The 26,009-nt window shown below is 37.6% G+C and overlaps 1 protein-coding gene across 1 annotated transcript in view; it reads right to left on the bottom strand.

The window, feature by feature from the left end:
* The window catches only part of LOC103065984 (uncharacterized), a 30,615-nt gene extending 6,651 nt beyond the window's left edge, over positions 1 to 23,964 (bottom strand). The window contains exons 1-7 of the mRNA XM_088149923.1: positions 23,872 to 23,964; positions 20,660 to 20,770; positions 14,062 to 14,163; positions 12,693 to 12,797; positions 10,293 to 10,415; positions 7,616 to 7,690; positions 4,460 to 4,657 (exon numbers count right to left, since the gene is read on the bottom strand). Of these exons, the coding sequence (XP_088006049.1) occupies positions 4,460 to 4,657; positions 7,616 to 7,690; positions 10,293 to 10,415; positions 12,693 to 12,797; positions 14,062 to 14,163; positions 20,660 to 20,770; positions 23,872 to 23,964 (807 nt within the window). The remainder of the gene's footprint in view (positions 1 to 4,459; positions 4,658 to 7,615; positions 7,691 to 10,292; positions 10,416 to 12,692; positions 12,798 to 14,061; positions 14,164 to 20,659; positions 20,771 to 23,871) is intronic.
* Between the last annotated feature and the right edge of the window lie 2,045 nt (positions 23,965 to 26,009).

The following is a 26,009-nucleotide window of genomic DNA, read 5'->3' as shown; positions in this document are numbered from 1 at the left end:
ACTCTTGTAGCCCCAATTTTTATATTTACTTACAGTAAAATGAATGCATTTTTATCACCCATATGAATCAACAACACTGAATCAGGATACTTTTATCCACTTTACAGGAAAGTGAATTTGTCATTTAAACGCATACAAAATCCAAGTTATTTCAGCTACTACACAAACTGTGTTAAACGAAGCCACACCACCTTTTCAGCATTACCGAGGTTAGCATTTTGAGAGGGCAACAGCCCTTTACTTATAAATTATGAGACTCTTTTAGAAAAAAATTTAGTTATTCAAGACAGTAAGGACTGAATTACACTGTCCATGCAGCATATTTTTAAAGGTTTTTTTTTTTTTTTAATCACTAGAGACCTTTCCCCTCCCAAAAAAGGAGCTTCATGGGATTTCAACGTCTATTAGGACCAACAGGGAGAGGGTTAACCATTTCCGCCCCATCCTTTCTTCCTGTCATTTACCACCCCACACTTTGCAGAAAATGGTGATTTCAAAGAAAAATTAGAATGTTTGTCTGTGTTTGGGGGAGGGGGCATTTTCAACAGATGAACAGAACATGAAGGAAACGTTTAATCATTCCCTTCCTATATGCCATAGTCCTGATACTGATCAAGGCAAAACTTAATTTCTTTTTCTGAAAAAGAAGAAATTTACCATGACTAAGCATGCTTTTTAAGAGTATTTAATGTAACACATAAGTTGGGGAATGATTGTTTGATTTTAGAGTGAGATGTAGGCCACATATAAACAACACATTTTTATTTGTTCTAAGCTCATGTATAAGCCATATTTCCAAGTCCGAACTAAGGAGCCTTGCAAACTGCACTTCTATGGATAGGCTAGCACTCTCCATTACAAAGACTACGCAGCCTCACAATTTTTTTTTTTTTTTTGCCTACCGTATGACATTTACATTAGAAATGACCTTGAAACCAAATCCATTTGCAGTGGTGATCTTTCCCACACAGCTGGATACCTTCAGTAAATAATCCCAGTTAAGATTTTTATCTGTTATGTTATATATACATTTACAAGAACTATAGCTCGCTAAACAAAAAATATAGGATATATTGCTGCTCCAAAGAGCTCAGTCTTGTGTAGTACACATCTATTACAAACATTAAGGGAAATAACAATATCATGCTGGACAGACAATACATAAAGTCCATCATTACACAATCCCTTAGTTCTTTCTTTCACTCCATGGTGCCTAAACTGCAGTTGCCTAGCACTGAATCCTGAAGATCTTTTTCCTAAGTCATCAATCATTTTCATGGTACATTTGGGAAGCATTACAACCATAAACCTTTGAACCTGGTCTACCGTAGAAGAACTGGCCCTTTATTTATGAGCCAGAGCACTGAAGGAAATCAAAGCATCTTCTGTCTTCAGGGATATTTAACACTGTCACTATTCTTCTGCCGAGCTTGATACCTCCTCTGAGACTGGATAGGTGGAAGTACAGGGAGGAAGAAAGGGTTATGGGAATGGTAAGCACTGAAGTCACGAGCGTATTTCTGTTCAGAATCTGGAGGATTTTGTGAGGCCAAAGAGGTATCTGTAGCTGAAGAAACGGAAGATTGAGGGGCAGAAGATGAAGTAGGAGGAACCACAGATTTGGGGAGATTTGGCAGAACATTTGGAGAACTGACCAGTTCTGTGGGAGATAGCTGTAGGAAGGGTGAAGGGAAAAAAATGGAAGGTGAGTGGAGGTAAGGGGGAAATGGAGGAAGCAAATGAAAGAAATGGGATGGAACAGACGGAGGAAGTAAGACTGAGGGGAGAATGATAATTGGGGGAGAGGCAGATGGGGAGATTGAAAGGAGAGAAAAGGGAAATGGAGGAAGAAAAGAAGGGAAATAGGAACTATAGGAGGGACTGTGGGACTCAAAAAGTGGATGAAATGGAGGAAGAAGCACACATAATGAGACGGAGGATCCTGGAGCAGAGGAAGCCTAATAGAAGGAAAAAATACAAGGAAAGCAGAAAACAAATATATGAGCAGAAAAGCACAGAATGTTAAAATATGCCAGATAATACTAGAAAGTGACATCAAGGACAAGTTTCATTCTTCCTTACTACAAAAGGCAGTTAAGTAAGACTGAAACGACATATAAACTCCATCTTTAAAATGACAGAATACAGTTCTACATACAAACCCAATCACATCAATTATTTATGATGCACATATGTGGAAATGGTACACACTTTCCAATCATTTACCATAAATAATTCTTATTGGCTAATCTCATATTTGCAAATCTCTATTTTTACCTTTTGAGGATTTTTCTGTTTTGTTTTTTTTAAATGAAGGTATAAATACTGTTGAAGAACATATTTACTCATTGATACTGCCTTTGAGGCTATATGTCATAGCCAAAAATAGAAATCTATCCAAACATTTCTGGATAATACAGCAAATCAGGAGCTCAAATGAGACAGAAGTCTTATATGTGATCTGCATTTATATATTGGCAACTGCATACATAAATGGAGATTAGCCAATTATACACACACACTTACACATGTATGTATGTAATTTCTTCAGAAACTATTGCATCTGGAATGGAAGAGGATTTTGCTGAGTGAAGCAAAATAAATCAAGAACAGAAATAACTACAGTTACTTATGTCAGTTGTAGGGAAGGGGTTTCTCCTCCCTCAGATCAGATCCTGAGAATTTTACTATAATGCTCAAAACTGATTGATGTCAGCCCTCCAATTGAGAAATCTTAAGTCCTAATTTTGAGGGGAGGGAATCATGTTGGGAAAGAAGATAGAAGCTAGCAGATGGCTCCAAGGAAGGTGGAAAGGGCTGATAGTTGTCTTTCCCACCAAGGAATTGACACCGATAGTATATTTTGTTAGCAGGGATCATGAAGTTGAACTACAAAATTCATAACCTTTAACAGAGACAGTATTGCCTATGTTACCCAACTGAAATAGCCAAAGCATTCCAGATCAGACATCTTTCATGTAATGCTCCACCATCTATTTCATTCCCTTTCTCTAAAATGGAGACTTATATAATCTAACAGCCAGGAAAGACTTTGGGAGGTGGGAGGAGAACTCAAGGCCTGCTTGACACAGGGTGTCTATACTAATTCTCCTTGCAGGAATTCAAGCAGAGATGGTTTAATACTGTACCTAAGCCCTCTTTGAATTCTTGACTCATTCTTAAAATAAGCACTCCTTTTATAATATTTATTTATTATAAATATTATAAAATAATAATCATTTATTTATTAACTTAATAATCATTTATTTATTAACTTAACAGCCCCTTTTTACCCTCACCACAAGCCTGAGATGGGCCTGTGTAACATATGGGGAAGAGAACATGAAGAGTAGCAGTGCTGTATGTTGAAGGCTGTGCAATGAGTCCATGAGGGCAACTTAAATACAACTTTCTATGTCTGCTGGTTCAAGTCTGTATAACTTTTTTCCATTCTTCAGGTATGAGTTCCATGCACTTCACTGAAGTTGTAGATTAGAGTTTATCATCTCACTTGGTCTGCTCTGCATGTTAGGCTCCCTTGTCTTCTTTCCACAGATAACTGGCTGCCTTTACACTAATCTTGCGACTACATTTTCACAGCTGTGTATAAAGTCTTTGGCACAGAGGTCCAAATATTTCAAGAAATAAAATTCAATCATCCATCTTGATGAACCAAAAAGGAAGTTAGTAATTTGGTTAATACACAATGAAATATATATTAGAGGAAGTGATTATTTTTCTCTAGAAAAGACCTTATAGAGTAAACAATATCATATCTCCCCCTTCCCCATTTTCCTTTCAACCCATCTACAGAAAGAGCAATCATGGTAGAGAGTTCCAGTCTCACCCTGAAGTGCAGCACCTGGCAAGAAATAAGCAACTATTAAAGGCCATGATCTTTATTGTTCCCAAAAGAAGTGAGAGATAAAGTCAGGTTGCCAAACCGCATTGTCTGCATTGTTATGTTCCTGCACAGGCACCTTGCTTGTCTCTAAGTGACAAAATGAAACCAAATCATTTTCTGTTCAGAAGAAAACATGCTTCTGATTAGCTAAAGTCCTAAATGTGTCTATTCAACCCAGGTAATGCTGAAGGTTTTTTTAAATGATGGCATCACCAGACCTCAGTGAATTCTCAGAATATATTATATACAACAGCCCTCTCTGAGCAGGCTGTTCTAAAGAAAAAACATTACCTCTGTTTCCAATGATCTAGGCCTCATTTTAAACATGCAGCATGTCACTCTATTGAAATTTTAAAAAAAATAAAACAAATGAAATTCTAATAATGTTATTCTAAGCTGGCATGACGAAGAATACATTTTCCATTACACACTACTATTAAAATAATTATACCTTCTATAAAGCACTAGTATTAGTTTCAGTTTTCATCAAAAATCACAAATCCACAAACAGCCTCCCAATGTCATGTAGTAGTAAAAGCTTTTCTTTTCCAATACCTTCTCATTACAATAGTTTAGATAAAGAGAGAGCTGTTTTCGCTTCCTTTCTTCTATTTCTTTGCTTGACTGGTTGTCAACTTTGTCCTGAATTTTCTGAAGCAGAGGTCTTGAAACACTTTCAAACCATTTCTTGTACAGCATTTCCCTTCTCCTTAGAGCTAAGAAATCATTGTGCTTCAAATACCTGTCTACTTCCTAATTAACAGAGAAACTATTATTAACAAAGCTAGGTAGTTTTTGAATAAATTAAACAAATCATGAACTTTAAAACAAATCAGACAGTATAAATAATGAAGGACGAGTAATTAATAAGTAAACACTTCACACTTTATAACATTCCTCAGAAGACAACAGCTGCATATATACAATATGTACCACCAGTGCCTACAAGCCATTGCAATTTCATGTGATTGCTACAGGAAACCAATTATGTGATACTTGAATATGTTGATTATATACTATTTGCTACAAATATATAGTTTATCTATAGGACTTTTTAATTATATAAAGCAGCCAAGTACAGGCCTGAGTCCTCTTAACTAAAACCACGTTCATATTTACCTTGACACACAAGACTAGAATATTAACCTATTTAAGGGATGCAAAACATACAGGCCATCAGCCAAAGCTCTACTATATTTAGTATTAAGGCCTGTTGATATGAGAATTTAACTTTTCTGTTCTTTTTTTAGATAAGGTTTCCAGATGTCATAGTTGAAAAAAAAAGTCGTCATAAAAGATCAAACAGAAATGAGATGATTCTAAAGGCCAGTTGAGATAGGTCATCTGTGGTACTCCAGGTGTTGCTGGCATGTTAGCTAGAGCTCCTGGGAATTGTGTTTCACCAGTACCTTCAGGGTTACAGATTTCCCACTCCTATGCTAAATACTTCTCAAAATTTTGCATTGTATTTCCTGGCTACAACCTAGAACCACCACCCATTTCATATTCTTTCAACTGTTTGAATATGAAATCGAACTTGAGATGTGTGGTATCTAACAAAGTGTAATAAAGCTAAGACCTTCTGAACAACATTCTGTAAAAACCAGATACATCTTATATGTTGGTCTTTTTCCAAGGATAGCATATTGGAAGATAAAGGGTTTGATCTCAGTTGTGTCTGCGTGTATGCCTTTGACTCCTGACAGCTACCTGGACTAGTCCTTGCAGCTTTCTTGGCAAGGTTTTTTGGAAGCAGTTTGCCTTTCCTTCCTTCCTAGGGTTGAGAGAGAGGGACTGGCCCAAGGTCACCCAGCTGGCTTTGCGCCAAAGACAGGACTAGAACTCAAGAGTCTTCTGGTTTCTAACCCGGTGCCTTTAATCACTACACCAAACTAGCTCTCATGATCTCAAATAGTAAAGACTTATTTGACCACTATTAGCTAAGTCAAGGCAAATTTAGTCCAACCACACTTGACACTAAAATACCTGTTTTTCATTGTTCAGAAAACTATAGATATTGGTATTTTAAATATTATCCATCATCCAAAATATGCTTTGGCCAATAGCCATTCAATATACAGAAGCTACTGGGATTTGCTGGTGCGTATGTAATAGTTTATATATATGAACTGGAAACCTTCAGCACCCCATTTTTTCTACTAATACTTACTGAAGAGACAGTGAGACACAGGAGCCCAGAGATGCAGGCAGGGGTTCAGTGTGCACTACATGGTATAGGCCAACAGAGAGCCTACAGGATGTTTGAAAGAAGCCCGAGAAGGAGCAATTACAGAAACTAACAAAATGGCTAGATAGGAAAAGCTAAGGCAAATCTATCCCAAAGGGAATCAATACAGAGATAATACAGACAGATAGTTTTCCTAGATAGAAGTAGGATAAAAATAGATCTATTTAATGGTATATCTTAAACGCGAGATTGGGCTTTTCCCCTCACTGCTAATGATGTGCTTTCCTTCATGGATCAGTGTTTGGAGAAGTGACAACAGCACTGTTGCAGGTTGATGACATAGGAAGGATGCAAATGTGGGGCCCAGAATTAGGGGAGAATGCTTTGTGCATAAATAGGAATATCAGGCTCATGGAACATCATCTGTGAAGTTGACATTTCCTGGACAAGACAAAGCAGCCACTTTGGTTGTCAGGCAAAGTTCTGTTTTCCCTGATATCCAATACACCAAGCAGAGGGGCATAGAGCCCCATGGCTGGCTGGGAGGGGGCAATCCTGCTGAAGCCTTGCAGATCACCGACCTCCTTCAGGCTCCTCCTCCACAAGAATCCAGATGTTTGGATAGGAGGCTGTATAGTTTTCCAATGGAAAACCCCACTTTCCTGCTGGATCACCTTGATTGACTTTCAGCCTGACTCAGAAGCAGGCTGGCAGTGATATGGAGGATCTGTTGTGAGAACATGTCCTTGACTAACAATAAAGAGGGTATCTTGGCATTGGGGCAAGGAGGGGCATGTTGATAACTCCAGTACCCATCCAATTTTTTTTTTTAAAAAGCAAGGCACTCTACAACCTTTCTCCCCTCCCCACTGGCGTGGTTCTGATGAAATCAAGCTCCCAAGCTGCAATTAACCTAAAGTAACTCATGACTGTAATTTAAAGAACAGAAATCATGCCCATTAAAAGTTTACATTACCAATTTGTACAATGGTAGAGTCAGCTGCTAGTGAATAACCTAACAGTTATAAAGTCTACATCCTGCCCCAATTTAAAAGCCCTCCAGATGTGTTACCCTACAATTCTCAGAACTGCAAGCCAGAATGACCAACAACAGGCCAATACCTCTTGGAAAAGCTACCTTACAGATGAAGAGTAAAGGATCAGATGCAAAAGACACTTCAGCACCGAGAGTTTCAGCTCAGAACTTTTTTTTTTTTTTTTAATGGCCAGGGCACGGGCTAGGAGAGGAACAAGACCTTTTCAGATTTTTCTTTTTTCATTTGTGTGATTTTGCCAAGAAAGTACAGTAGGCATGATATTTTTGGAGGAGAGGCTTAACACCGCTATTTTTATTTCTTACTTTTGTAGAAAATTGTTATTTAACCATAAGATTTCCAAGAGTAAAAAAACAGGGTCTTCCTGCATGAAGGTCACAGGTATGGACTCCTGGTCCAGGCATTTTCAAATTTTATGTCGTTCTCAATAGGCAGAAAGTCACATTGCAAACAATGTTTGTTTCTTACCCTTATAAAGTAGTTTTCTCTTTCCAGCAGGAACTGAATGGGACCAATAACATCCTGGCTTTCATTAACTAAAGCCTAATAAAATATCAGTAAAATCTGTGAAACAGAACTACCACATTAAACAAACTCATTAGAAATAATCTTATAAACAATTCAGCTCTATATGATACAGTGAATTCCATATCACTGAGAAGAAACACAAAATAAAATCACATTAAAAGCCTTATTTGAAGTTTTAGTTGGTGCATCATTGATGCTATATCATAAGGATGGCAAATTGTGTTTCTTCAGATGTTGATGAACTACAAGTCCCAAGAATCAACTCACTGACCAGGCTAGTTTTTCAGAGAGCCAGCATGGTCTAGTGGTTAAGGTATTAGACTTGGACCAAGGAGACCCAGATTCAAATCCACCCTCAACCACAAAAGTTCACTAGTACTCTCTCTCAGCCCAACCTACCTTACTTACATGGTTATTGCTGCAGGAAAAAATGGGAGGACAGAGGGCTATATACACTGCCCTGAACCCCTGAAGGAAAAGTGGGATAGAAATCTAATAAAAAAATAAACATCTGAAGAAGCACAGTTGTCTATCCCTATAATATTGGATTTGATCCCTAAGTGGATTGAGAATTTCAGGACAATAAAAGTAATGACAGAAGCTATTACTATTACTATCTGAACTGTATCAAAGCTTAAAGAATATTTGATTCTGATGATTAGAGATGTCAATATAAATGCTTTAAGATCCCGAAATAATTTGGAATTGATAGAATATTCATAAGTTTCACAATAAAGTTTCTAATTATCTATAGCTCTAAATTTAGCAAATTCAGTATAATTCTCCAGATAACAATTAAATACTTTATTATGCTTTACATATGTAACAAATAAGAGGGTAACAATTAGAAAATCTGCCTCAATATAACTATTTTCCTTTTTTTTAATCCTACCATTATTATTTTTTTATAAATAACTCAAGGCAGAGAACATACCTAATACTCCTTCCTCCTCCCATTTTCCCCACAAGAAGAAGTCTGTGAGGTGAGTTGGGCTGAGAGAGAGGGACTGGCCCAAAGTCTCCCAGCCGGCTTTCATGCCTAAGGCGGGACCAGAACTCCCCGTCTCCTGGTTTCTAGCCTGGTGCCTTCACCACTAGACCAAACTGGCTCTTTTCCTTACTATTTCTTTATTAATAATATACAACTTTCTATAAATATCACCAACATATTTTAATCTGATAAATTAATAATAAAACCACTTTAAAACAATATTTAATATTAAAACAATATTAAAACCACTACTAACAACTTTAAAGATCAAATTGAGAAAACCCATCCTCACTCCTTTTCAAAAAGCCAAGTGAACCAATCTTAGCTTTGACAGTGAGTAGCTGATGCACTGAGGGCAGTACTGGAGAAACTAGAAAGGGTGAATAGGAATTTGATAGCTATTGCTAATCATATTCAGAGCAAATAACTATATGAAGCAAATTAACTGAGAGACTATGACAGGCTATGGGTGGGAGGAACCCATTACTGGATCTCTTATTGTTGTCTGTGACAAAGAGGGAGAACATCAATAGAGGTGAATATGTGTAGCTCAGGATTGAACTGTGAACATACTGTGTATTGAACATACGTTTACTGCTTGATTCTGTGCCTAGTGGTAACCTTTGCTTATCTGGGTGATGATTGCCGGTGAGGCGATCTTCTGGTCTTTTGTCTCTTTTGCATAGTATGTAGATGCTGTTTATCTCTCTGTGTCTGTTAATTGCTGCCTTGTCTGAATACCAGGCTTCCAAGAATTCTCTTGCATATTTGGATTTAGCTTAGTCTAAAATGCTGACAGTTTCCCAGTTAAAACTATGGTTGAGTCTGTCCATGTGTTGTGAGATTAAGGAGTTTTCATCATGTCTTCTGACTGCTAGTTGGTGTTCGTGGATGCACTTTGCTAGTCTTCTGCACACAATCCAGCAGCAAACATATGCTAATCAAGGAACTACCAGAGGAGCAAAACAAAAACCCCATCCCCACCAGCACTGTCAAGGCAGGTCACAGCACATAAATAGAGAGCAAACCCCATCCCATTTTAGCACTGAAGATGTTACCTAGATGGGTAATGAAACGTTTGCAAGAAAAGAACCAAGCTCAGAGAACCCCAAGGACTCCACAGGGAGAACATCTTCAGCAGGTTCATTTGGGGACCTGTTCCGGGGGGGAACCCATATTGGGAAGAGATGATGGAGCATTCCACAGGCATCACTGGGGTTTCTGTGGAAGATATATATCCCACCGCAAGCAAAGCTCCTCTGTGTAGGGACCTAGGCATGTCCATCCTCTTACCATCAGTGGATCTGCATGCTAGACTTGCTCTGTTAAACTTACTTTCAGTCTTATATTTATTCAAATCAATTATACATTTAAAAAGTGTTGTAAAATAATTAAAATGCAACCACAGTATGAGGAAGATCCCCATGGAGAGCAGGTAGGAATACAATTTCTTCTAATCCCCAAGCAAACACCTTCAATAAACTGCATGGAACTCAACAAATGGATCACTTGAGACCTGTGAAGTGGTTCTGAGGCCTTTTGAAATGTGTACTTTGTTATAAGGTAGCAAAACATTGCCAGTTATTGATTTCTATCTCCATTTGGAGCCCCCCAATATATTGGTACCTGTGCAATGGACAAATGCTTCTGTGTTAGCCAACTCTCTGATGTTTTTGTTTTTTCAAACTGACTACTTCCGCAAACCTTGCTTTGTGATCTACTCAGGAATCTAGGAACTCCTGGAAAAGACTTATATGAAGAAAAGAATCCAAGTGAATGTTTCATCTTTTATCTACCAAAAATCAAATTTACCTATACAAAGGGTACCACAATATGTACATATTTACTTTACCTTCAAACATTAGTACAAATTATGAAACTATATGATGTTTTGAGTTCTATTTAATTTCTCTTATAGGTCTTTAAAAAAACTCTTAAAATGGAAAGCAGCATATGTGGTAGTCAAAGAATACCTGCCCATAATGGAAGGAAAGCATGTGTGAAAATAAATGAAATATTCAGCAAATGGTGCAATACTGAGCCAGGAGTAAGACATGGATGGGTGACATCCTCTTAGTTCTATAATATATTTATAGACAAATGTATAAGGAATGTTTGTGGTGGTGTTAAAGATATTTTGGCTGGGGGATGTGAACATGCACATACTTTTGTATGCAGAGAATGCCATTTTATTGGTTAAGAACCATATGATTTGCAGTGGATGTTAGATAAACAGCAAGACACAATGAAAAATATGGATCTGAAAATATATCAAAGCCCAATGGAGTTAACAACTGCAAGTTATACATAAAAGGTGAAAAATTAGAACAAGTAAATGAATTTGTATACCTTAATAGAATGTTTACTGAAAATGAGAAATGGATGTTGAAATACAAATAAAATGGTTGTAGTGGATAGTACATGGTTTGCAGTAAGGAATTAATGTTTGTCAAAGAAGATTTTGCCCACTTGTTTTCAGGAAGTGAGAATCAGTATGTCAAGGAAAGATAAAAGTAAGTAGAATACAGCAGGAATAACCTGAGAAATCCACGTGGAAAGAAAAGACAAGGTAAGATTAACAATGAAAGGATGCTGAATGAATGCTGACTGAATACAAAAGCGAATGACAGGCATGAAAGAAGTACGTTGACACAGTTTGGTCATATAGAGAGAATGAATAAGGATATGAAGAGTGAGTGGATTAGGAAGGGGAAGACTGTCAGGTTGCACTGAGTTGATGAGATCTTCAAAAAGAGACAGGAGAGAACTCTAAAGAATGTAGAGAAAGGAAAGGTAGTTTACAAAGGTAAAAAAGTATGAAGTAGTAAATGAAGTTAGCGTAAAAATTCAGTTAGATTTTATTTTCTCCCATCTTCTTGTTATTTTTCTGTGTGTTGCATAATATTGATTACCTCAAAAGGGAATATATCATAGTTATGTATGTATATTGTATTGGAACATGGCCACCACATTGTAGGCTTCAATCTGCATCTAAATTGTAACAGTACATAGGAAAGACTTTGGGAGACTGGGCAAAGAGACACTGCCAAGGGAACAGTCAGATAAGAGACTATGCAGCTGGACAGTGGGCAGGGCAAGAGGCTCAGAAGAGACCCTCCCTAGTTTCTCGGGCTGTAAAAGAGACAGGGTCGGGGGAGAATTGTACTTTCAGACATGCAAGATTCTGTCAATGTACTTTTACAATAAAGTAGAATTAGCTCATCTGGTTGTGACTCCTATCTGGTTTACCCCACAAGGCTGGCAAAATAGCAACCTACTTGATTTTTCTTTCACAAAAACGAAGACAAAAGAAGATCAAACTGTGGGACTGCAAGATAACTATACATAGCAATGCAGATAAAGAAAATACAGGGTATTTATTTAGAAATGCTTACTTTTGTTCTGAGCATGATGTGCTATTGTTACCCACATAACAAAATTCAATAAATTTAGCACTAGATGGAGCTGTTTCCTCATGAACAGAAAAATATAAATCTTAACAAGAATGCTTAACATGAGCATTTGAAGATTCCAAAACTTCACATACCGTAATGTAAAGGTAGGACGGTATGGTGATCCTTATGTTGCAGACTGAGATCTGAGACTGACAGATAATGGCATTTCTAAGGCCATCTAATATGTTCACAGCAGAGTCAGATTCAAACCAGGGACACGGTGAAGGGTCAGTTACCTAGACATCTATTTAAATGTAACATCACTGGGTCTTAATCCAAGATAAGTTTGTATCCTTAGCCATACTTCTCCTGATTTATAGCATTTAAAAAGTGAGAATTAGTCTTCTAAAAAACTAACATCTGAGAAGACCTAAGAAAACTTTCATAACTTTCACAATACATAGAAAAGTATGTATAAGAAACATAACTTCATGTGCTAGATTAAAACATTTGTGTTTATCAACTAGATTTAAAAAAAACTCTGCTTTTACTGTTGTAAACTTCTACCATTAAAATATATATCTGATGATGTTGCACTGGAAAATATTGATATAGTCACATCCAAACTTACTTGCTTCAGATCTGGCATCAACTGTTCCATCTGAGCTCTTGGGCAACGAAGTCTTATCAGCCACTGCAAGTCTGTACTGTCCTGCCTTGGCACTTTTGAATAGTCCTAATATTAGAATGTTAAAATATGTTGTTGTATTTGTTTTTAAATGGCCTACTGAATGAAGGTGATTAGTGTTCTCAGAAAATAAACTGCAGAAGATTTAAGAAATGCATTGGCTCTCTATACTTTCACACAAAACTTATCAAACTTTATATCAGCTTTCTAGTAACTCACTGTTAAAATGAAGCTATAAAACAAAAAAATGGAGTGGGCCACCAGAATGTTGATGAGCAACAGAACAGAACTTTTCCAGTGTTATGTCATAACTAGTATTGTGATATCAGATTCAATTCCAACTTGTTCAATATTGCCAGCTTGTTTGTTTTTGGTTTTCTTTATTCCCCAAATCACTGTAAGATAATGTGGTCTACTCAGAAAACAAAACAGTAAAAATATGTTGAAAGCTAATACAATAGCTATAACATCAAGCTAAGAAATCAGAAAAAGATAACTACAATACATAAATGGCATTTATTCAACAAGAAGAGGCATTTTTCTCTAAAATAATTATTTTTGAAGTGCATTTGAGGGTGGCCATCTTTTTTCACAGAGACAGATATATTTAAAGAGGATGACATTATTAAAAGAGAGGATATTATTGAAAGAGAGAAACTATTTTTGTCTCATTGCAACTGAGGGTTCTAAAAAATGATTGGCTATATGTTAGATGCAGTTACATGTGAGACAGATTATAAGAACCTCATCAGTTAACTACAGGTAGGCCTTCGCTTATGACAGCAATTGGGACCAGAACTGCTGTCGCTAAGCAATGCAGTCATAAAGCGTGACATCACATGATCACATCGCTTAGTGATGGCAATTCTGGCAGTCCCAGTTGCTGTCATTAAGCAAGGACCATGTGGCCACAACGTCTGACTTCCTGCCGGCTTCCCCACTGACTTTGCTTGTGGGAAGCCGGCAGTAGAAATCACATAACCACAGCTCGCTGCAACATCATAATTGTGAGCTTGGCGCCAAGCGCCTGGATCACAATCACATGACCACTGGAATGCCACAACAGCCGGAACTACGAGGACCCATAGTAAATACCATTTGTTCACTGTCGTCATAACTTTCAATGGTTGCTGAATGAATGGTAGTAGCCCAAGGACTACCTGTATTGTAATGTGTTAAAAATCCATTGAGATAGCCTGAAACCTTTTGATTTATGTGAGTTCAGCAATTTCTCAATCAATTGTGCTGGCAAAGTTTCTTTTTCCCAAGATGGTTACTTTGAGATCTGAAATAGAATGTTTAATCCATATACCTGACAAGGTACAATAGGCATCCATTCTGTTTTCTCTGTGAAGTCATCATCTGTATCTGGAATGCTTGAGATTCCAGTCCTTGTGGACCGTGATGATACGCTCTGATTAAATTGGAGAAAAGCATGTAAGGATTTAATTCTACAAATGCTTACTTGGAAATATGTCTCATTAGCATCAGTCTGACCAAAAGAATACAACACAGGTTTAGAAATATTTAGCTCTAGTGATTTTAAATTCTAATGTATTCTCCCTGTTTTCTTAATTAAAGGATCCTTGTAAAAGGAGTAACTACACTTTAAGAATTTTTCTAGTAAGATAACTTAATTTTTTACACTTGCTTTTTTTACACCCTTCTTTATCATAACTATATAATTATTAGCAGTTGGGGTTTTGATTAAAGAGAATAAAATATTATTGTAATAGATTTTTATAGCAGAATTTTATATGCTGGCAGAACTACAGTTGTACTAACAAATGTATTCCAAACATAGTTGATAAAAAGATATAATATTGGCAACTTCCTAATTTCTCTTAATTACATATTGTTATTTTAGAAATTAACAGATGGACAATAGAATGTGTATTGCATGTTTTCATGGTTGCAAGGGAATTCATACTACAAGGTTAGAAAAATACTCATTCTCTGCCAGTAATGCAATGGTCTGAAGATCTCAGCTTGCTTTCTATATTTGTACAATCATTTTTATTTGGAGGATTATTTAAAAATGCAGACTGCATATCTACTTTACATCCTTGATTTATTTTTTTTCATATTAAATGTTAAATAACAACTTTGTACAAATATGTTATTTATAAATAATTTATTTTCACAAGAGAACATGAATATAAACTTTCCTTTTTACAAATTAAATCTGTATGCACTTGGATATTTGGATATGTTTGCATGTCTATCTCCAAAAGAACACCAACAAGAGCCAAAAAAAACACCAACAAGAGCCAACAAAATTTTATTTGACTCCTATTTTTGAAAACAAGAGAAAAATGCAAGAATAAATGAAGTACAGCTGTATTAGTTCAAAATGTTTTATTAGGTATATTATAGCATTGCTTCATTATTATTTATTATTTTTTTATATCTGCCCACTCCAAAAGACTCATAACACTGACAATTTAACGTGAATGGAGTGGTAGAATGGATGAAGTCTGTGGGGACAAAGAGCACATTGGAACATTTGGTCAGGATATACATCCCCAAAGAAGTCTGGACTCCAACTTTTCTACTCTTTGAATCTGAGATGCATAAAGGTTAGTTTGGGGCTGCAAAACAAGCAAGCAAATAAACCCTGCCATTGTTTTCCTGTTCATGCTTTCTCACTCTTATTTAACTAATTACAGATTCATAAGAAGATCTGCTGTTTTAGCTCAATGGTGTTAGGATGATGCTCCTGAAAAAATAAGGACTCCCTCATACTCTAAAAGGGAAATGACACATCCCTTTCTCTCCCCAGTCCATACTCTTCCTTCATCCGAACACAGGCAAAAGAAAAACAACAAACCTGAGATGTTCCAATATTGCCAAGATATCAAAAACCACATTGCCCCTGAAGGATCCGCAAGGGCAGCTGAAGCCCAGGCGCTGAGAACCAGCATAAAGCAAAAGCTCCTGCAAATGGAGAAACAGACCACTCCCAACTCCTCGGGGCTGGGGCATTCAAAGAAAAGACTAGTTGACTGTGACTTCAAAGAGACAGTCGTTCAACCAGAAACAGATCTGCTCAGTTCTCACATTTTGCAGATATCTTGGGATTCCAGTGTTTGGAACTGCTGCACCGTGGTTATGTGAAAGTACCCTAACTTTGCTCTGGAGTGATGGAGTTTATCGAAGGTCTTTTGAAACTCCAAGTCGATCACCCCTACTGACATGCTTATTAATGGTCTCAAGAACTTGAAAAGATTAGTGAGACAACTAGTTACTTTTTGCATAAACAATGTTGATTCTTCTTCAGCAAATTGTGTCCTTTTATAATGCTGGATAATTTTCTATTTACTCTCACTTTTCGTCAATTTACTCTGATACATGCATGTTATATCATGACAATCCCTCCTCCAAATGCCATTTTAAAAATTGCAGTTATGTTGGCCATTCTACAAGTCTTTGTACAGAGCGCAATCTTACAAATATACTTTTTTTTTAGAAGAAAAACAGCAAGTTTACATTTGAATTTTTAAGAACTTTTTAAAGATTGCTGCCAATAAAAGAACTTCATTTATTTTCATCAGTATTTCTCTTAGTACTTCAGACTTCTTTTTCTGACAGTATCAGTTCAGGGACGTTGTTTGGAAGATTAAACGGTTTGTAAAGACAAATAATGTGGTACCTGTGGTTTTAATAGTCCTCAGATTCTAGCATTTGGTCATCAGGCCATGTTATCTAATATAAATATAACAGATTGTAATAATCAGTTTGTACCCCATTTAAACAGTACCCAGTACTCAGTATTAACTCATGTGGGTCCTGTCAAACAATATAATACATGATTTGATCGCAGACTGCAAACAATCAAGGAAAATCTAGCACCCAAATTCTATAATCGATGAAGCATATACAGACAGTTCCCTACTTACGAAGGGGTTACATTCCAAGAGGCTGTTCATAAGTCCGTTTTGTTCGTAAGTCCAACCAAGTAAAAAGTAAAAAGTAAAAAAAAGAGGAAGCAGGAGGCAGGGCAGCGGTGTGGGCAGAGGACCCGTCTTCTGCTGCCAATGCGTTGCTGGGTGAGGCAGGAGAGGGGGTGATAGTGCAGGAGAGGGGACAGAGGCGTGCCACAAACTAACCCTTTCCTGCCTTCTCCCACCTTCCAGGAGGTTGGAGGTTTGCACTGGAGTTGGAGTTCCCAGAAAGGGTTAGTTTACATGGTGTGCTCTTTTGCCGGGTGAGGCAGGAGAGGTGGCAGTGGCTCCTTGGGAAAGGACGAGCTGGTGGGGTGCGGCATGCTCTGTCACTGAGTGAGGCAGGAGACGGCTCCCTGGACAAAGGGACAAGCCAGTGGGGCGCAGCCCGCTCCATCCCTGGGTGAGGCAGGATACCTCCACCCCCATCCCCTGCCCTCTGCCACCGCCCCCTCTCCTGCCTCACCCGATGACAGAGCACACCGCATAAACTAACCCCTTCTGGGAACTCCAACTCCAATGCAAACCTCCAAAGCAAACAGAAGGTGGGAGAAGGCGGGAAAGGGTTAGTTTGTGGCATGCTGCAAACTAACTCTTTCCTGCCTTCTCCCAACTTCCAGTTCTGACTTCTGGGTCCATCTTGTTCATATCGGTGAAAGTTTGCAACACGAAAGTTCACAAGTAGGGGACTGTCTGTACTAACTTCTTTTTGGTATTATTTGGCTTTCTCAAAGCATGCATCAGCAATAATGTCATGTGTTCCTCAGCCTTTTCCAAAGCCAAATTTAATATCTGGCATCTCTTTTTCCCTGTATGGCTCTAATTTCCATAGGATGATCCTAAGCATTATTTTGCTAGCATGTGAAATTAAGGATATTGTACAATACTTTGCACACTCTGTTAAGTCTCCTTTTTTTGGTATTGGAATGTAGATTGACCTCTGCCAATCAGTTGGCCACTGTGTTGTTCTCCAGATTATCTGGCATAGCTTGGTTAGACTGATTCTTCTTCTGTTGCTTGCCATATTTCCGTCAGTATTGCATCAGTTCCTGTAACCTTCTCACTTGGTAATGATCGGAGTGCTGATCTAACTTCATGTTCTAGTACGAGAAGTTCTTATAAATAGGGAGTATTTTCTAAGGTATCTTGGATGTTGACATCTCTATGGTGTTTCAGTATACTCCTTCCATCTTCCTTTGAATTGGTTACTGTCTGTCCACTGGCATCCTTTAGCATACCAATTCAAAGTTGAAACCTTCTTCTGAGTTCAGAGATCTTTTGAAAGACTTTCCTTGTTTTTCCATGTCTGCTGCCATCCTCAATGTCTTTGCTGTAATACTGCTTCTTGTCTCTTCTAACAGCTGTCTGAAATTCTTTGTAAAATTTCTGAGATTTTTGGCTTTGGCTTCTCTCTTCTTCTTGGCAATTTCCACAGTTTGTTTTGACATCCAGTTTGCTTTCTTCTCTTTCTTCATTTTTGGCAGTCTTTTTTCACATTTCTCCTTAATGACCTCTTTAAATTCATTCCGTAATTCCTCTGGTTCTCTATCAATGAGGTTCAGGATTTCAAAGTGATTCCTGATGTTCTCCTGGAAAATGGTAGGTATATGTTCAAGATTATATTGTAGAAACTGACTGGCTTTCTTCTTCTTCTTCTTCTTCTCTAGCTTAACTTGAAGCTTGCACATGAACAGTTCATGATCTGTTCCATAGTCAGCCCCTGGCCATGTCTTTGATCCTATAATTGAGCTCCTCCACTTCTCTTTAAAAATAATATAGTCAATTTGATTTCTATATACAGGTACTCCATCTGTTGATGTCTATATATAGAGGCATTGTTTTGTTTGTTTGAAGACAGTGTTAGCTATGAAGAAATCATTGGAGCGGCAGAAATTGGTAAGTCAGTCTCCTGCTTCATTTCGGTTTCCTAAGCCATGCAATCCAACTACATTTTCCTCTTTCATGTTTCCAACTTTGGCATTCCAGTCTCCAATCACAAGCAGCACCTTTTGCTTGCATGTTCTGTCAATTTCAAATTGAACTTGATCATAGAAGTCATCAACTTCCTCTTCTTCTGCATCAGTGGTTGGAGCATAAAATTGAACAATCATCATATTAAAGAGTTGTCCACTACGTCTAAGCAATATTATGCTTAGTAATATTATTATCTTGCTATACCCTTCCTAACTATAAAAGCAACACTGTCTTTCATGTCCTGAGTAATAAACAGTGTGATCTTCTGACAGAAAGTGTCCAATCCCAGTCCATCTCAATTCGCTGATGCCTAAAATGTCAATTCGTAGAAGTTTCATTTCATCCTTCACTGTGTTGAGGTTTCCTGTGTTCATGCTTCTTACGTTCCATGTTCCTATTGTAATTCTGTATTTGCAGCTTCAGATTTTCTTTTCCGGTATGGCAACATCAGCAACTAAACATCCCAAAGGCTTTAATCTAGCCACATTTTATGAACACCATTAATACTCCGAAAGATCCTCAGCTCTTCCTCAGTAGCGTGTTGAGTACCAACCAATCTAAGGGGCCCATTATCTGGCACTATATCCTCAATCATTTTATATTTTCTGTCCATGTGGTTTTCTTGGTAAGAATACAGGAGTGGTTTACCATTGCCTTCTCCTGTGCAGTATGAACTGATGCCTTTGCCATTGTTGCTGAAGTGATCATCTGCCTCTGGCATCTTCCTATATCGCTGCTGCCCAATATAGGTGCCTGCTTGCTTTAGCTGGGCAGCTGGGATGACCTTCACACCTTGGGTGACCCTGCTGGGAATATATATACTCCGGGCATACACTCCCAACGTTCTTCGCTCATCCCTCTCAGGAACACTTCCCCCCTCCCCACCACGATGAGGCAGCATAGCAGGACTTGGGGGACCTCAAATATTACAAGACTTAATTAAAAGTCAGTTTGATCATAAATAATTGCTTAAAGAAGAGAAAATTTGCTGAATTACAATGGAGCGCATTTTATTATGCTATAAAGGAGAAGAAGGATATCTGTTTCTAGGAAATGGTTGCACATGGAATAGATAACTACAGACCCTTTTGACTGAAGCAAAGATTCAACCTTTGAAAAGTGATGTTGATCTGAAAAGTGACATAAAACGAATGCTAATTTAATATATGGAAGATATGATTCAAATAATAGTATAATCCAGACAAAGCTGTCAAGGGGTTTTAAAATTGAAGATTTCAGTGCATGATCTATGCCCCCATATAAAACCAAATGGGCCTAACATGCCCAATTTTACCTGCATTATGCCTGTATCTTATTTATCGTATAAGTCAGGGGTAACTGTGAACTCTACCAGGATGAGTATGAAAACAAAGTCCCTTAAGCATCTTAAATTCATTTCTATACTGCCTCTGAACATGAGGTCAAATTTCTGTTGACTTACCTAGTGCCTGCCTGGTTGCTGGGATTCTTCTTCTGATCTAGTTTTTAATGTTCCTACGTGTGTATAATACTCAGATAATTTAATGTGAATTAGAAATGTCTTTATTTAAGAAATCCTGAGTATGCACTCATGTTTTGGTCCAGTAATTTAAATTGGGAAAGTGCTTTTCACTGTTCTGATTTTTGTCAAGCAAAATGAGGATGGGTCTCTAAAAGTTTTTAGATGCTATGTAATAATTTTTGTATTTGCATAAATATGTATCACTGCATATTACATTCATCTTCCATCCTGAACTGGTGTCACAAGAAAAATACAGCAGGAAATAATTCTGCAACTTCTCTGCAAGTTGAGAATTCATGCCATATAACTAATTTACTTAAGGTGGGAAGTGAAAAACAGAAATAGAATCAGAACTTCCACAAAATTCTTTTCTGGATCAACTGAACAGCTGAGTTTCACATTAGAGCTATTGTGCTACAGAGCATTCAAAAGGGTCACTATTCTGTTAACAAGCTTTAACCATGTTTAATTCAATATACTGTAATGATAACCTTTTTTGCACGAGCTCGTTTACTGTATCGATGCCTTGCTCCTGGACAACAAACTTTTATGAGCCAGTCTTCTCCTGAACTTTCACTACTTTCAGATGACAATGAATCAGACTGAAAAACAAAACATTGAAAAAACAAAACATTAAAAAAAAACAGTGCATAGTAGAACAGGCTTTTTCCAAACCAACCTACAGCAACTACTTCTATGCTGCAATTACTTCTACCCACCTCTCTCTTCCTCAAACTTCTTCAAAGTAAATTTCAAAAATACTTTAATATAAATGAAGGTTCAGCAACTTCCTAAATTATGGAGAGTGAAGCATGCAAGGCATATATACAAAAACTAAACACAAAAGACTTTATTAGAAGAAAACAAAAAGGCACTTAATATTATATTTTCTCAATTCCTGCACATGTAAAGATCTAAGCAGAAATTAAATAAACTGATCTTTACTAAGGCTGGAAAGGAGCCAAGTAATTTTTTGCATCTCAGCTTCAACTGTTTGAAGCCAATCTGAAATCACTTTAATTTCTGCCAAACTTGAAATGCTGAGAACATGCAATGATGACCATAAGCCATTCAGTACTCCCTCCAGATGACAAAAGGAGAGTGCAAAAAAGAGTATTCAGTCAATGTTCCACTCCTCCAGCCACTGTAATACAAACCCCCTCCCCGCCCTCACCCTAAACTCAAGTACTACTACTAGTAAAGTCTTCCTTGAGTTGAAGTTAATGTCTGCTGTCTACATTGATTATATCCATTGTTGTGTACTTGGCAACAATATGAATGTGGTTTGAACAGCTTCTTTTCAGATATAACCTTGACTTCCCTGTCTAGTCTCCAACCTGATAACCTGATCCTTCAGATCTTCCAATGATGCAGCTATTGCCACTATAACTAAATCCATCCACCTTGCTGTTGATTGTACTTTTTTACCTCTTTCTTTCCTCCTTTCTCAGTATTATAGACTTCTCCAACAAACTAGATCTTGACATGTGACAAAATTATGATAAGTTGAGACGTTTATGCCTCAACTGAGAACTCTGGCCTGATTTGTTTGATGATCCATTTGTTTGTTTACTTGGCTATCCATAGTATTCTCAGGAGTCTTCTCCAACAAGTTCAAAATGATCAATACTCTTTTCTTTTTTACTTATTGCTGGTTCTTTTACTGTTGATAGTAGATTCTAAAAGGAAGAAGCTATCCACCACTTAATATCTTCATTGTCAATTCTAAGGCTAATTGCCGTACCTGTTTTCATTTGTCTGGTCTTCTTTATATTTAATCTAAATTCCTTTTTTTCACTGTGTTCCTTAACTTTCATTACTAGAGCTTTGTGGGAAGAATCACACATTTTCATTGATCATTTTAGGGGTTCATGGTACCATCAAGTTTGAGAACCTCTGCACTAGGCTAAAATGTGGCTGGCTATCAGCTGTCCTTAATCGTGCATACAGAATGGTTGGTAAAACAGTAGATTTTGCTTACCTCTTAATGCAAATTTATTGGTGAAGCACAGGCCATTTTTAAAAATAATTTTGTTGAATTTATAAAAGAATATGAATATTAAACTTACAAATTTCATTTAAACTATTAAAGGATGTGTGTGTGTATGTGTGTGTATGTGTGTATATATGTATGTATACACACACACACACATTCAAGTGTATACATATACTTGAAGAAACTAAATACAATCTAGACAGAAAAACAGAAAAAACAGAAAAACTAAACAACATTAAAATAATAAAAAAGAAAAATAATATATAATTAAATTATAGAGATCCTGAATAAGAAGGGTATTAGAGTATTTACTTAAAACTCAGCTTATATGATTGTACGCTATACTTGAATATGCTTGTATGCATACATAGGTGGTATTTACATGCTGATCCCTACATCTTATTAAGATACTATATCTGTATTCACATAAGTTAAGTCAACATAAAACAAAACATCAGTTTAATATAGTATCATTCTCAGACTTATGTTGTGTTGACAACACAATGAACAACAACTTGCCAATCAATATCCTGAGTATATCATGCCTGCTCAGTCTGTGTGGCTAGTTTATGTTTCAATGTCTCATAAGAATCCAGAAAATCTAAGTGCCATAAACCAGTCAAGTTAGCTACAGGTAAGCATGTCATATGAAGGAAGCTGTAATGTGTTTTGTCTGGGTTTGGACTAGTCGTAGTTTGTAACTTCTTTTTGGCATATGCAACCAATGAAGAAGCTTAGGGACAATGAAGTGTCTTAGTGGGTGGCTTTGGGGGGGGGGGTTTATTACTGTTTTTGGAGTACCTGTGACCTTAAGGCAAATACAGAGCTATTTGAAAGTCATCTCACATTCTACCTCTGTGAAAAAAAAAAGCACCTCTCTCCACTAATTTTCCTAGCAAAAGTTAGCAGCATTACACATAATATGAAATTATGGTTTAGTTAATTATCTTTTACTGAATAAATCATTACTGGCCAAAATAATCCATAAACTGCAAAAACAAAATTCATACACAATAAACTGCTTGTTTAGTTTTGGATAGCATGCTGTGTAGAGTCCAACTTGAATACAAATTTCTCAGGAATACACTGTTGATTTCACTAAAAATGCAATGGCTCCGAGAGTTCTTGAATTCATTGAGGTTCGTGGTTTTAGGTTTGTCCAATTCTATATGGAATCACACTCTGGGATGGTCAGATGTTTAATCTCAAATCCCACTGGCAGTCTTCATATAATGGATTAACTACTTAATTAAGCAGGCATCTCCGCAGGCTGGCACCATATCCTAAACTAAATAAAAAACAACTGGATAGTTTGTGGCTGGCAACAGTCTTGTGGGAACTAGACCCAGGGGAGATTAGTTTGGGGTTCAGTGTGTTATTACGATAAAACACTAACTTCTCCCTCAGGTCAACGTGGACTCTCACTGAGTTTGTGGCAGCACCCATACAGTTTTCTCGGGTACCACACTTTGCCACTGCCTGTAAAGCGATGGGACAAGCCCTAGAGGTCTCTAACCAAGCCCGACGCTACTTAACTTTTGGAGATCGCTCCAACCCTATTCCGCCTTTCTGGAGGGGTGTTCTGGAACCCGGGCAACGAGGTTCATTCCGAAGATCGCTGTTCAACTACTGAAACATCAGCGCGCTGGGCGACCCCCTTCGCCCTCCAGTTTCCAACTACTCCGCGTACGATACAACTCCACTCACCCGTGTGGGGAGGCTCGGGGTAGATGACTCTATGGGCGTAGATGTCAACGGCCCCAGATGGAAAGGGCCCACGCCTTCCCCCGCCACCTCCATGCCCCCTACCCATCCCCGTCCGGGGGCAGAGTCTGCTCGGTTGCCCGGCCACGGCCCAAATCCACCGGCAGTGGTACTCCAAACCCGCGATCAGCTCCCTCCGCCAGGAAAAAAAATAGTTCCCTCCAGCTTTCTTCTCCGAAGGCGCCGACAAGCGCCGTAGTGATCAGGGACGACAAAAGAAGACGCCTCTGCCAAATTACAAACATAATGAAAATGGGGGGCCTTTGTTGCTATGCTTTTTTCCTGCCAAACGGGTTGCACTGTATCCGTCCGCTTCAGCGGCGGCGTTTCCCTGCTGCCCGTACCCATGGCAATCCAGCGACGCAATTGCTCCGCTGTGATGGGCTGGGAAAGAGTTAGTCTGGCTGAAGAAAACTGTCGGCAGGTGTGTAGATGCGAAAAAGAAGCCCTGCATATATCTAGAAATCAAACTGATCGCGAATGGCTTTGGGAGATGGGAGAGCCCGTTCTAAAATCTTCCTGTGTCCCATTTTATAAAGGAGAATTGCTTAGCGAGGGACCACGGGCAAGCACGCCTAGAGCGCTCTTCTGGGATTAAATTGCAGCGGTGTCCCCAAATGCTCAGAACATAACTACTAGTTATAGTCAAATATTAACACAAGGCTACAATGGGAATTAGGGAAGCCTTCCTAAGTCATAAATTATGGAATGTTTGCTGTCACCTGAACTTTTAAACATGTTACCAAATGTTATTTAGATTCATAATTACACAATCTTATTAACTCTAATTTGTATTATTTTCAAATGTTTATTAATTTTAAAGAAAATTCATGTGAATATTGTGTATATGGAACAGCACAAAATTTAAAGTCATGGGGCTTTCTTTGTCCTTAGATTTGAAGTACTGTACAAAAACTGAAAATTTAAATGGCAGCCAAATGGTTTTGCTTCAGCATTCAAATTGTGCTAAAAGCTATTAAGGCTAAAAGGCAGAAATGACACAGAAATGTGTCATGAGGCAACAAATTCTTCCTGAAACAGTCATTCATTTTATGTCACAATATCATTTTAAAAAAGAATGTAAACTTTTTACTTTTTAATTCGATCTATTTTATTACCACTATGTGTTCATATGCTGGAACAGTAGATCAGGTTATCATACCTGATACTGAGAAATGCTCTGAAGGATACCCCAGTATTATTTGTGCTTTTCTGATCCATTCTTGAAAGTTCACAAAAGACCATGATGAGATTTGCTTATTACACCAGAAAACTGGATGTGCTGCTAACTGCTAACAAATAGTGAAAGGTGGCTGGGAGAGGAGGGGTGAGTGAGGAATGTTTTTCATCACAGATTGGGAGGATAATATTAAATTTCACATGGTATAGACAACCCAATTCTGTAATACCATGCTTTAACCATTTTTAACTTAATGGTTATGCCACCTTTCACACACAGACCATATCTAAATCAGTTCAACTAATTTTTTAAAAGGAATTTGAGGAATTCCTCCTGGATGAGGTTTTGTTCAGTTTTGTACCTTCTATAAAACTTGTTCTTCCTTATCATATTTTCCAACAAATAAATAAAATGAAAAAGTAAAAGGGACATAAAAGCATCTCACTAGACTGCAACTCTCTATTGAAGAATTGTCAATGAATTATACACCTATAACACATCATACTTTTTCTTTACAATTCTCTTCCTCGGGAATAAATAAATATTAAGGCTGTCATCTAACTGTCCAGGGTACTTTTTAAATCATATATCTGCTCTCTTAGCTTGCCTAATTCCTTTATCACCACATCTGGCATTTTTCCATTTGTGTTTAGGTTTCCCATTCTACAGTACATGTCAGATCCTTAGTTTATTTCACATTCTCTTACTTAGCAACCTTGGTCATTCTCTAGCTAAGATAGCTTATGAACTCATATGGTTTGTAAAAAGAAAACTATGTTTTGAGTCAAGTCATTGTGTTTAATAGTTCATTTGTACAGTGTAAGTTCAATTTCCTATGGTGCATCTTGTTTTTAGAACTAAGGCTAATTTTATATATGTTGGCCAGTTGTATGGGTTAGTA

Source organism: Python bivittatus, unplaced genomic scaffold, assembly GCF_059951505.1.
Source record: "Python bivittatus isolate LINGU-HERP-01145 unplaced genomic scaffold, Pbiv_v1 ctg000020_np1212, whole genome shotgun sequence".
Taxonomy (NCBI): domain Eukaryota; kingdom Metazoa; phylum Chordata; class Lepidosauria; order Squamata; family Pythonidae; genus Python; species Python bivittatus.
The sequence above is the reverse complement of the archived record's forward strand: the minus strand, read 5'-3'. Positions and strand labels throughout refer to the sequence as shown.